Here is a 12815-nt window from a genome sequence, read left to right as displayed (position 1 = left end):
TACTAAAGCTCTGGGACACCAGCACATCTCCATCTGAGGGCACTTCACTGGCTTAAGTAAGTGAGTATAGTATTAAATTTCATTTTAATGTGGTGGTGGGAGATATAGGTAGGAGTGTATTTTGCATAGGAGTGTATTTATGGTACCAGTCACTTTGCCTTTCCCTGCCCCTATTATTATTAATATTGTTATTGCAATTATTTTAAACAAGTTGGAACAAATATGGGCTGCTCAAAAGTGAAACACTCCTCCCAGTTTGGAGTTTCGTCTCATCCTCCTCTTTAGACTTGTAAGGGGATGGGGGAAGATAGCAGTCCTGCAGCAAAGACAGGCACACAGGCTTTCTCAGAGGACTGATTGCCCAGGGAAGACATTTTTTTATACTGTGAAGTGGCACTTACGCCGCCAGTTCTTGACTGTGAAAACTGCTTTTCCTGGGCAATGCTCTTTAAGGAAAAACTTCTTCAGTCCAGTGATTGGTGACTGAGGGAACCGTGGAGCACAGAGGATTGGGCGGGATCTTGGCTCCTAATAATGCCTTCTTATCCAATGAAAAGCATTTCCTATTGAGACCCCCAAGAGTTCCCCAGGCCCTCCGCTCAGGCCCGGACTTTGGGCCTTTTCTTGAGTCCCGGTTTTAAAGGCATGCCAGCTACAGCATTCAAGAGGGCCGTTCCTTAACAAAGGGAAAGAGATAAATGTAAATAAGCTCACATTTTCAGAAGGAGCAGTTTGCTGTAAGAAGCTTCAGCAGCCAGAGTCTGCTACTTTGGGCTGGGATAAACTTTCCCTGTAAAAAAAAGAATAATAATAGATTAAAATATGCACTTCTAAAGTGCGAGTTTCCCGTTTACATGTTTATTAGCTAATTGTCTACAGGCATGAGCACACTCTCTCATCTAGCACACTCTTTCTTGGGGTAAGTCTCTTTGAGAAAGATTTGATTCGGGCGTTTGGGGGTGGGGGATGGCGTAACAAACTTCAGTGGAAGCACTGAGGCTTTGAGGGTTTGGGGAAAGAAATTAGATTTCAACTCTGAAGTGCTGAACAGGGATCTTCGTGTTAAATGGTTACAAAAGAGGATTTTCTATTGTTTTGGCAATAATACTGTTTCAGTGGAAGAGGTACAATATTTTCAGGCTGTTTCATGTTAACACAGTTGTCCTAAAAAGCTGATTTAAAATCACAGAGTAAAGCAATTTATAAATTTCTTTGGATAGCTTTATGTTTCTTTGGTTTACAATTGATTGTGAGCTAATGTGGCTTCTATTATGATGAGGTTTCTTCTAGTGAAACTATACAGCAGCATGCCTTTGATGCCTAATTGATTTGTGGAGAATGTGACATTTGCTTTATTGAATAATTCATGAATAATCCATAAAGGAAGAAACACAGGTTAATGGAAAACTAATTCTGGCATAAATGGAATTTGCTGTTATATGTGAAATTAATTACCATTTTCCAAACAAATGCAATAATGTGACATTTAAAGTTCTCTTCTTGTATATCCTGAATATTTTTAAGATTTTTTTTTTTACTTACAAGATTTTGTTGAATTGATAAATATTGTATTTTAGTTACTTTGTTTTAGGACATTGAGCACTGTAATTTATTATTATTCCACTGTGGAAAGGACCAAACAAATTCTAAGATTAGAATATTTCAGAGCTTAGTTGGGTTGTTCACTTTACTACCTTACCAAATTATACCAACTTTCTTTTCCCTTAGCTAATATGAAGAAGACAGCAATAATAACCTACACTCCAAATTATTCAGTGGCTTTGAAATGCTTATTTTTCAGAACAGAATTTCAAATAACATATCCCATCAACATAGACAGTAAATTATTTTGCCTTGTCACAAATGAAATGTGCTCTTGCTGAAAAAGATGAGTTCAGCTGAAACACTTGATGGCCGCTATACTCTGAAGCGTCTCCTGCTAATCAGAGATGCAAATGAAAGCCCTATTGGAAAGAGCAGACCAGTCTTTCTGAATGTATACTCAGAAAAGTTAAAAAGAGGACTGGGAATATGACTTACAGAGATAGGCTAAGTTTAGCTAAAGCTTAATTTATTCAATTCCATCTGACAGAAACTGTAATAAAAAGTGTTGCCCTTACTGTGGTGTGGTCAAAGATTAGTTGTGTAGTTGCCTTTTTTCTGTCTATATGGTTATTGTGTATAGTCTACTCTTGGCCTTTTTAAGGGAGAGGAGAAAGCTTAATAATGTACTTGTGAATATTAGTACTAAAAACTGGGAGCTTGATAGGAATTCACCTACCATTGGTTATTCAGCCCCACTTTTAGTAGATAAATAATTGGTTATTAGAGCACGACATAGGATAAGTAGTCTACTGATTCCTTATAGTTATGTTCTGAAGTATTTCAATAACCTTATATTTTGAGGAGAGAGGTGACTGGGGAACAGGTAGAATAGGTCAAGGATTAAGACCTAGACAATTAGAGCTGATACATGAGGAAAGAAGAGGAGGAAAATGAGGTTATCAGGGCGACTTTACCATATAAATGCCAGCTTGATCTGTGATTCTTAACTTATCTTAATGATAAAAATTAATAATATTTACTTCTGATGTTTTTTTTTTTTACTTCTGATGTTAAATCTAAACTATGTATGGTAATGGATGTTGACTAGACTTACTGTGATGATCATTTCACAATGCATACAAATATCAATCAAATCATCATTATAATGTATATTTAAACTAATATTATGTCAATTATACCTCAATTAAAAATCAAATAAATTAGCAATAGTTTTACTGAGTCTAATAAAAATTAATTTCCCTTATCTCAGACTTTGAGGGATTAAAATTTTTTTTTGCAGTGACAAATGGGAGCAGGTGAAAACATCTGATAGGAGGGAACAGCCAGTAAAGTCACACTGCCATGATGCCAATTGAAGGCTGCTAATAATCAAGGCAAAGATGGAGGAAAAAGAGAAACTGAGGACCAGAAGGGGACTGTGACTTGGTCTTACACAGTTAGCTAGTGATGGGGCTGGATGTGGCTACATTGAATTAATACCAAATATGAAAACTTCTAGGTATTTGAACTTCTTAGTTTTCTTTGATTCTAAACAAAGAAATTTTTTCTTTATAATCTGTGTCAATTGTGAAAGCCATAAAAAAAAGAAATGTTAATGTTCTGTCTTTCTTTAAGATAAATCAATAAAATAATATCAATTTCTTTCCAGGAATACTGGTCTCTGGAGGAGTGTGAAAATCAATTCTCCTTAATGTTAAGGTGATCTCAAATATATTTAAAATTGTCTCATGATTTTATTTTTAAGTTTTGATTCCTTTAGATTAGAGAAAAATTATTTCAGGAGAGTTCAAGCATAGCAGTCTACTTTGTTTTGTTTAGGCCACCTTCAGAAGGGAGTGAGGAGTGATGATAGTATAAATTTGCCACTTTATAGGCAGTAAGTGCTACTTGTAAGAATACTATTGCAGAATATTTCTGGTTCTATATAGGTATTTTAGGTAGAATTGTGATTTGAAGATGTTACAGACATGCTATATTAGGTTGGTCTAGGACATCCTAGTAGAGGCAGTGGTGACTGTCAGTGTGCTAATATTCAGTAATTGAAGACTTGCTCATATGACTACAGTTCAGAGAAGGAAGAAATCCAGCTGGACTAGGGATGCAGGTTAGAGATAAGCCAGTAAGGTCTCCACATGTTGTTCCAATCTTCTTTCCTCTTCCCCTATCAAGGCTCCTGCTCAATAGTAATAGTCATTGCCAGGGAAAAGAAAGGAGAAAAACAACAACAACAAAACCCAAAGAACCAATACAACTTCAATCAAAATAAAGAAATCTCCTTTGTTCAGTTATTTTTAATGTAAAGTAATCTGAGCAAACTCCAGAAAATAGTGAAGGACAGGGGAGCCTGACGTGCTGTAGTCCATGGGGTCACAAAGAGTCAGACACATCTTAGTGACTAAATAACAACAAAAACAATTACCTTATAAAGTGGAAGAAGTATTTTATGCCTTTTGTCACTAGTTATCCTTAAATGATTATAAGTTACATAAACTCATGGACTTCGTGTGTGTTAATATAACTAATAAAATATGACATAACAGTAACAAATTTCGAAAATAAAATGTTATCAGCAACTCTGTAATAATGAAACCAAAAGCATTTATATACCATTTTTAAATGTGTTGGCTCTCATTTACTCTGATTTATATCATATAATTTTTTTTTACCTTATGATTTTGGTATACATTTTATTGAAAAGTTCTCTCCATGACATGCTATTGTGATTATTTCTATTTCACAGTATCCATTGGAGGAAATCTCTAACCACAGTACCTCCGGAAAGTTCATTGATCAACCAAGTCTTGGATAAAATTGGTGCCAGAATTTGGTTTGAACTAATGTGGTGAGTACCACTGTCCTGGTAATAACTCTCTCTAAAATTCTTAATTTTATTCTCCAACTTTTTTTCTAACCAGTGTTTCCAGTTTATTACAGATTATATGATTTTAAAAATCCAGAATGTAGGGAAGAGTTGTAATTGTTTATTGTAATCCAGGCAGATTTGGTGTGGAAAAATATTGATTCTTTGGTTTAAGCCTTCTCTGCAACTGGAGAAGGAAATGGCAACCCACTCCAGTGTTCTTGCCTGGAGAATCCCAGGGACAGGGAGCCTGGTGGGCTGCTGTCTACGGGATCACACAGAGTTGGACATGACTGATGTGACTTAGCAGCAGCAGCAGCCACTGGTACATACCTTTAGCAATGGGAGACATGGCTTTTATTCATATTATCAGGATCAGTATTCAAGTATATCAGATGAATTATATGCAAACTGGTAACTGATTTACTTGTTCAAATATGTGAAATAAAGTCAGATTCCTAGCTGGCATTTATGAACCTCATAGGATTTGGAAATAGGTTCTTTTAGGAACACTTAAAAATTTCCTCAAAATGTCTGGGGCTTCTGCTAAGATCAAGTATTAAGTTTCAAGACTCTAGACAATTTCATAATATTAGGTTGAACAATTTATCTACAGTTGTCTTACTCTATAACTTACTGCTAAGGAAAATTCTGCTTTAGTAAGATTGATGAGCTCTTTGACCCCATCATGTTGAGCACTAAACCACATTATTTTTCAAGTATTAGACTGTTTTATCAGATGAAGCATTAGTGAAAGACTAGAATAATTTTTTAGTGAAAAAAATTAAGTTAATCACTAAGGATAGAACTGCTCAGATTAGGATGTATGTCAATTTCCTGCTCATTTCAAATAAAGCAGGAGGACAAAACAGTCATAGCAATCTTAGTGTGAACCAAATATAACAAAGAGACTTCTTCAGAAGGATATTTCTTGTATAAACAATAAATGAGGATAAAAAATAAATAAGTCTTATCAATTTAAACATTTGACACAGAGAGAGGCTTGTTTGAGATGAGACCTGATATAGATGAATTTCCCAGCTCAGTTATGGAGTGAAACATTTACCAATGGTTTCCTCCATATGTAATTTCATATGGCTAGGTTGTGTTTTGAAAACTATTATGAAACAGTAACCAGTGCACAGAAACATCAATTGGAACCATGTGTTTGATTGTGACCTATGCTTGTGACTTGGCCTAGAAGATTTCCTTAAGGAGTCTTCTCTGTTAGCAGCCACTCGTCTGAGGAACGGCAATCTGGACATATTCCCTATTACTCCAGTGGGATAGCTTTAATCTATATTTTTGCAACATTTTTGTATTTTTTAGTTTGCTTCACTGCTAAATATTTATAGACAAAGACCCAATAGGTTTCAGCTTCCTCTGAAAACTATTGTGGCAGTGTCCTAAGCTTCGACTAGAGTAGAAAGAGGAAATGGCTCTGGGGATCAGAAGCACTCTGATCTGACCCAAGCTCATTAAAAAGGGAGCAAAGCAAGGAAAATTGAGTATTCTCTTTCTTTAAGACCTTGTCTCCCTGAATTGTCTCCCTGAATTATGGATTGTCTTCTGTAAGGAACAAAAGCAAGTCAGCCTTTCTGGGCTACTGGGAATATGCCAGAAATTAGACCTTTGTTTTCAATATATCATCTGAAAATTTAGCACTTAGTAAAGTGATTTAGATATTCATCTTTACAGGAAAAAAGGGCTAACTCTACTTCCTCCAGGAGCCCCAAAGACCCCAAACATGTTATATTTCGTTATCATTAGAAATTTTTTATAAAGGAAAAACATTGTGAACACTACTGTGAACTGTCTGAACTGGCTCCATATGTGTAGGTCAAAGTTAAAAATTCATGAAGGTCAGATTTCTTTTTGGCCAACCTCCAGGTAACTTGCTTCCTGCCTGTTGTCACTGAAAATACATCCACTCAGCACTCTGAACCCCTAGGTGATTAATTTATAATAATTGGCTAAAGTCTTCACAAGATAATAGTCTAATGCTACTTGCAGTGAAAGATGTAATTAACTATGTCAGTCTATTTTTTTTTTTTCTTCTTCATCTCATCTGAAGCTCAAGTGTTGGCCCTTTGCCTCCATTCAGTACACAATATGTTAGCCATTTAGGAAAATATAGTGGTTATAAAAACACTGTTTATTTCAGTGGAAAGAAAAGAAAGCCAGTTAGAAAAGAGATCTCATTTCTCTCTTTCATTGATTTTTTCTTCAGAATTAGTTTTAAGAGTCAAATGCCTCTCTGATTCTTTTTTTTAACCATAGCTCAGTGGGAAGATATTCCTTTTGGTATACACTCCTGGGTTGTCCTGTTATGATAAAATTGTGTAGTTAAGGTAGAAACTTAAGGGAAGATTTCTGAAGTAGAGTGTTAGGAGGTGTTAGGAGGAAGATGTGTTACTAATATGAAGTTCAGCATACCGAGAAAGACAGAGACATGTGTCCAGCTGTGTTAGATGAAGGAAAATGAAAAAACTCCTGTAATATTTCTTTGTGGTTAGGTAGAACTGAATGCTGGGCAAGCTCATAAAGCTACTCACAAACCCTGTTGAATCTTCCTAGCCTCAGCTGGGAGACTTAGAGGTAATGTTTATACAGGGAAGAGAAACTGTATAGCCAAGTTACAGAGCGAACCAATGTCTGAATCAGAAATAGAACTCCTTGCTTCCAGTGCTGTGTTAAATCCCAGCACCACACCCTCTCTGCCAGACAGCAAAAGGTGCTGTGTGTTTGAGCAAGGGAAAGCTATGAATAGGGCCTTAGTGACAGTTTTCCCATGCTCTCTCTTCAGGATTGAGACTGTAATGCTTTATTGTCTTTGGTCCTTTCTCTCCCATAGAACTTGGTCATGCAAAGCAGAAGAACAGAAGTGCCAGACATTTGCAGACTGTCTGCTGTGGATATAGTGTATATGTTCTAAGAGATATAAAACTGAATAGAAAACTGGGGATTTTTGAAACAGTTATTTGAAAACAGCTATTTGAAACATGTCATCTTGGGAAGTACAAAATAATACAGAGCCAGTGAGCTAGAGGTATACTCTGGAAAGGGATCACCAGTGGGCAGACTGGAGGGACTCTGAGCAAATATGGAAAGTCTTCTATTATGAAAGCATTTTCCAAATAAAATTTATTGACAGTACTTATTGTAGAAGGCAAGTGCAAGCAAATCATAGTGAATGAGGCTTGACTTTAATGTTAGGGGTTTTTCAGTCCCATAATTTCATTAGATTATGTGATTATATTAGAGGGATATTTTTGACTAGTTTGATTTCTTTCAGCAATTAAAAAAAAAAATGACTTCCAGACTAACGGGTAGCATGTTGGGTGTAAAATGGTATATAATGTGGTTTAAGCAGTTGAGAAGTTGCCATTGTCTTCCTTTCTGCCAACCCCTTGGTGAAGCAATCTTTAGAAACTTAGATTTACAGCTCTCAAAGTGAGGTTTGAATGCCATTGACTGAGATTTTCCTGGCTTTTTGTTTTTCTTTTTCAGATTAGATTCATTGACCTTAAGCAGTCATTGTGTACTGTTTTTTTTCTGAGAAAAATGGAAGAAGTCAGATGAAGCAAGGTAGAGAGGATGGCATTAGAGGAATTATCTTCTGAGCCCTTAATACAAATTAGATGGAAATAGTGACCTCTCTCCAGCAAGGTCTTCTTTTTTGTGTGTTTTATTCTTCCTTTTCTCTCAATTCTTCTATTTTTCTTTCTCTGCTACTTTCTTTGCTATTCCCTCTTCTGCTCTCCACATCTATTTTTATTTCTTCCTTGTCTGGATTTTTTTTCCCTCCTGGACCTTCCTTTGTCAAGATTTTTACTATACCCTGCTTTCATGTATCAAGGTCACTTCTGGCAAAAGTTGAGCTGGCTTTTGAGTTGAGCCATCTCATATGAGATGAAATGGCCATGAAGGAATATGATCTTACAGAAGTGTTAGACTCAGGGGAGGCACTCCATAAAGCTCGTTAAATGAGAATTCAGAAACAGCACACTTCCAATTTTAACTTTAAACTTTGCTATTAAAAATGCCAACACTTTTTTTTGCACTCTGTTTTCTCTAAAGTCAGCTCTCATTCTAGGCACTACAGTGAGTGAATGTTTTTTGTTTTTTTTTTTTTTTCTCTCTCTCAAATCATGTTTTCCTCCCTCAGGCCAACCACTGGTTGAAGTGACTTCAGACCTCTATATCTCTGGCAGATTCCTCCTGCTACTCCCTTTTCTGTTATATATGAGGTCCTGTGACCTGTTCCAGGAGTTGGAAAGAAAGAGTGACATAAGGAAGAATCAATTCAGAGAAATGGCTTTCACATTTTAAAATATAATCATGTGCAAACTCATTACTGGGTATGTCAGGAACAAAGACCACTTTCACTCCATATCCTCTTCATTGAAAAGAATTCATTCAGCTGCAACTTATTCATAGTGCATTATAGAGCATTCAGAAGACAGTCCTCCAATGGCAGCTGTTGACCTAGGAGCACGTTAGTAAGATTTCTATATGCACCTTTGAACGATATTGGTTCAGATATCCAACAAAGCTAATTAGTCAGCGACCTCCACGCGTACAAGAATGGCTGTTCAACTCAAATCTACCTTTCATATTTCACTTTTATGTAGCCAGAAAAGGCTTTATTGACTTGGGCCATTTTAAAAGCTAAAAGCATGAATGTAACTCATGGAATGGGCAGTGGGAGAGGGAGTAAGACAATATCCAAGGCTCAGGGTCTGGCATGAAAGAACCTTGGTAAGGGACCACAATCTAAAGGAGAGAAACACTGCGATTGTCATTTGAATTCTCTCTCTATAGAGGCTTTGTAATGGAGTGAGAAAAGTTTCAGCCAGAAGTTTTAATGTACTGAGGAATTCCTGCTCTCTGAACCTGTATTTTAGAAGAAAAGATGAATCAACATTTTAATTCCGGAGTTTACTTATAACTTTTTTTTTTAGCCACTGAATAATCTTTTATTTGAATTTTTTGATTTATGGAAATAGGTAGATATTTATGTGATGGTATGCACAGTCCTTATTTTGTGGCTCATTCATAGATTTCTAAGTTTGCAGATGAGCCTGCTTTTCAGAGAACTTTTTAAAGAGGTTTTCCCGGCGGTCTCATATCCACATTTAGTCTTGTGCAGTAGAACTAATACTCAACAATGAAGTTTAGTAATACCAGAGAGTAGACAATATAATTTAGAGAAGCTTAATTGTCCTCTGGTTAGCAATTTAAAAGGAACACCTGAATTCCGGTTCTGACTATACCATTTACATGTTCTTACAATTCTGACATTATGTAATTCTAAATTATATAAGCCTCAGTTTCTGCTTCTGCAACATGGTGATAAATTCCTGCCTTGCCTATCTCATGGTGTTTTTGTGGGAATCAAATAAAAAACGGTTTTGAAGTTAAAAAATTATACAAATTTCCAAGTATTAGCATTGTTTTAAATATCAGAGTCTCCATATCCCTACCCCTACTAGCCTAGGGCTCCCAAGGAACAAATACCTTATTCCTGTGAATTGCAATGCTACAGTATAGTGCTTACTGTCTTGAGTGTGGTCCCTCCTGTTCCCGCAACATACTCTTGTACTGCCTTTTAACATATGGTAGGTAATCAAAAGGTACTCGTTAAACCAAACTGAATATGCATGTTATTTCCAGTCTGTGTGAACAGAATATCTTTTACTCCACAAAAATGGATGGAAGGTAGATTTGATGACTCATTTAATCTTATCTCCCATAGGAGGAAAACATTTCCTACCAGTCTTTAGTCTCAGAGTGCTGAACCCTGCAGCCTGCAGGCCTCCTGAATAAAAGTCCATGGGTGACAGAAGATTCATTGACTTCCAATTCCAAGATTTAAATTCAAACCTCAGACCCAGGTTGGGCAACGCTACTGCCAATAATACTTGCATTGTTGATGATTCCTTCAAGTATAATCTGAATGGTGCTGTCTACAGTGTTGTATTCATCCTGGGTTTGATAACCAACAGTGCCTCTCTGTTCGTCTTCTGCTTCCGCATGAAAATGAGAAGTGAGACAGCTATTTTCATCACCAATCTGGCCCTCTCTGATTTGCTCTTTGTCTGCACTCTACCTTTCAAAATATTTTACAATTTCAACCGCCACTGGCCTTTTGGTGATACCCTCTGCAAGATCTCTGGGACTGCATTCCTAACCAACATCTATGGGAGCATGCTCTTCCTTACCTGTATTAGCGTGGATCGTTTCCTGGCCATTGTCTATCCCTTCCGATCCCGTACCATTAGGACCAGGAGGAATTCTGCCATTGTGTGTGCTGGAGTCTGGATCCTCGTCCTCAGTGGTGGTATTTCAGCCTCTTTATTCTCCACCACTAATGTCAACAATGCAACCACCACCTGCTTTGAGGGCTTCTCCAAACGTGTATGGAAGACATATCTGTCCAAGATAACCATATTTATTGAAGTTGTTGGTTTTATCATTCCTTTGATACTGAATGTCTCTTGCTCTTCTGTGGTGCTAAAAACCCTCCGTAAGCCTGCTACATTGTCTCAAATTGGGACTAATAAGAAAAAAGTGCTGAAGATGATCACAGTGCATATGGCAGTCTTTGTGGTATGCTTTGTACCCTATAACTCTGTTCTCTTCCTGTATGCCCTGGTGCGCTCCCAAGCCATTACCAATTGCTTGTTGGAAAGATTTGCAAAGATTATGTATCCAATCACCTTGTGCCTTGCAACTCTAAACTGTTGCTTTGACCCTTTCATCTATTACTTCACCCTTGAGTCCTTTCAGAAGTCCTTCTATATCAATACCCATATCAGGATGGAGTCTTTGTTCAAGACTGAAACACCTCTGACCACAAAGCCTTCCCTTCCAGCTATTCAAGAGGAAGTTAGTGATCAAACAACACATAATGGTGGTGAATTAATGCTAGAATCCACCTTCTAGGTACAAGAAGTCTCTTTAAGTCCAGATATGGTTTCTTCTATGATTTTCCTATGCTATGAATAAAAAATTTGAAGCTAATGATATTAAGAATAGATTAATGTACTGAATATAGTCAGCTACATTTATTTGAATGTTTATTGTAATACATATATTGTTTTGTTCAATAATTATAGGTCACATCTAATTACAACAGCCAAAAGGAATTGCCAAACTCTTCTTCTGGGTTGGAAATTCAGTGTACCACATTATATAAGTCGACAGTAGCCTTGACTTCAGTGATACAGAGGTTACTTAAAAACTTTGAAAAAGTATATTTCCATTCCAATATTTGGTAATTAGTTTGGGCCTATAAATATAGAACAAATTCAGGTATTTGTTTTTAAACAACCTTTTGTGTTACTACTGATATATACTAGTCTTCTTTTTGCTTTTTGAATTGTCATTGAGTTTATTTTAGTACAAGAACATACTTTAACATTATTAATAAAAAAGTATCAAATTTAAAAAAGTAAAATGTATTGCATATATTTTAAAAGCAGAAACATAAATTGTGTTTGTATGAATATTGCTGGAAAGAAATGGAAAATTAACTGGATTTACATATTTGCAGTTACCAGCAGTTTCAGCTTTTAAAAACTTTTCCTTTTTTTATACTATATTAAATGTCTTATATGAAATGTCAAATCCGGAAAGCTGCTAAGTATGTGCCCAAAACAGGGCAAAATGGAAAATCACATAAAATAACAAATGTTCATAAAAAACTAAGAGAAATTAATATTTTCTCTAAGAATTTTCAATAATTTTTTCTTTTGGGAGACTAATTTTTATAAATATTCTGTATGTGAAATTTTGAAGCACAGTGCAACCATAAAGCGGCTGCATTTGTGCCCAGGTCAGAAGCAAATTGAAAAAAAAAAGACAAAAGTATAACAAAAATATAATAATAAAACAAAAAACTTTCTTAAAACTTGCATTGATCATTTTTTGAGGGAGGGAACAGAGATCTGTAACTTTAAATTACTTATGCTTTCATATTAATTTTGGAGCACAATGTAGCCAGAGAGCTGCTGAATTTGTGCCCAGGTTGGGAGCATATTGAAAAAAAAATACATAAACCAAACTAAACCAATGCAAACAAACAAACATACACACACACAAAAACTGTAAAACAATAAAAGCCACAAAAATATTCCTAACACTTGCATTAATATTTTATTTATTATTTGACTATATGTAAATTTTAAATTACTATATTATTTGTATAAAATTTTAGAGTACAAGTAGAAATCCACTACATTTGTGCCCAAGTCAGGACCTAACTGGAAAAAAATAAAAGCAAAATAACTCCTTAGAAAACAACAACAACACACACATACACACACACACACACACACACACACACACACAACTTAGAACTTTTCTGAGCATTTTTAAAACTTAC

The 12815-nt window shown here is 35.9% G+C and overlaps 1 protein-coding gene across 1 annotated transcript; it reads left to right on the top strand.

The window, feature by feature from the left end:
- The first annotated feature begins 603 nt into the window (after positions 1–603).
- On the top strand, positions 604–11374 carry LPAR4 (lysophosphatidic acid receptor 4). The gene is made up of 4 exons (XM_061136989.1): positions 604–919; positions 3215–3264; positions 4307–4408; positions 10185–11374. Exon 4 carries the CDS (start codon positions 10262–10264, stop codon positions 11372–11374), a length of 1113 nt encoding a protein of 370 aa, XP_060992972.1. The 5' UTR covers positions 604–919; positions 3215–3264; positions 4307–4408; positions 10185–10261.
- The last annotated feature ends 1441 nt before the right edge of the window (positions 11375–12815 follow it).

Source organism: Dama dama, chromosome X, assembly GCF_033118175.1.
Source record: "Dama dama isolate Ldn47 chromosome X, ASM3311817v1, whole genome shotgun sequence".
In the NCBI taxonomy this organism is placed as follows: domain Eukaryota; kingdom Metazoa; phylum Chordata; class Mammalia; order Artiodactyla; family Cervidae; genus Dama; species Dama dama.
Note: the sequence above shows the minus strand (reverse complement) of the source record. Positions and strands in the feature narration are given on the sequence as shown.

Coding starts and splice junctions, on each gene's coding strand:
- LPAR4 (XM_061136989.1), top strand. CDS start 10,262: ATGGGTGACAGAAGATTCATTGACTTCCAATTCCAAGATTTAAATTCA.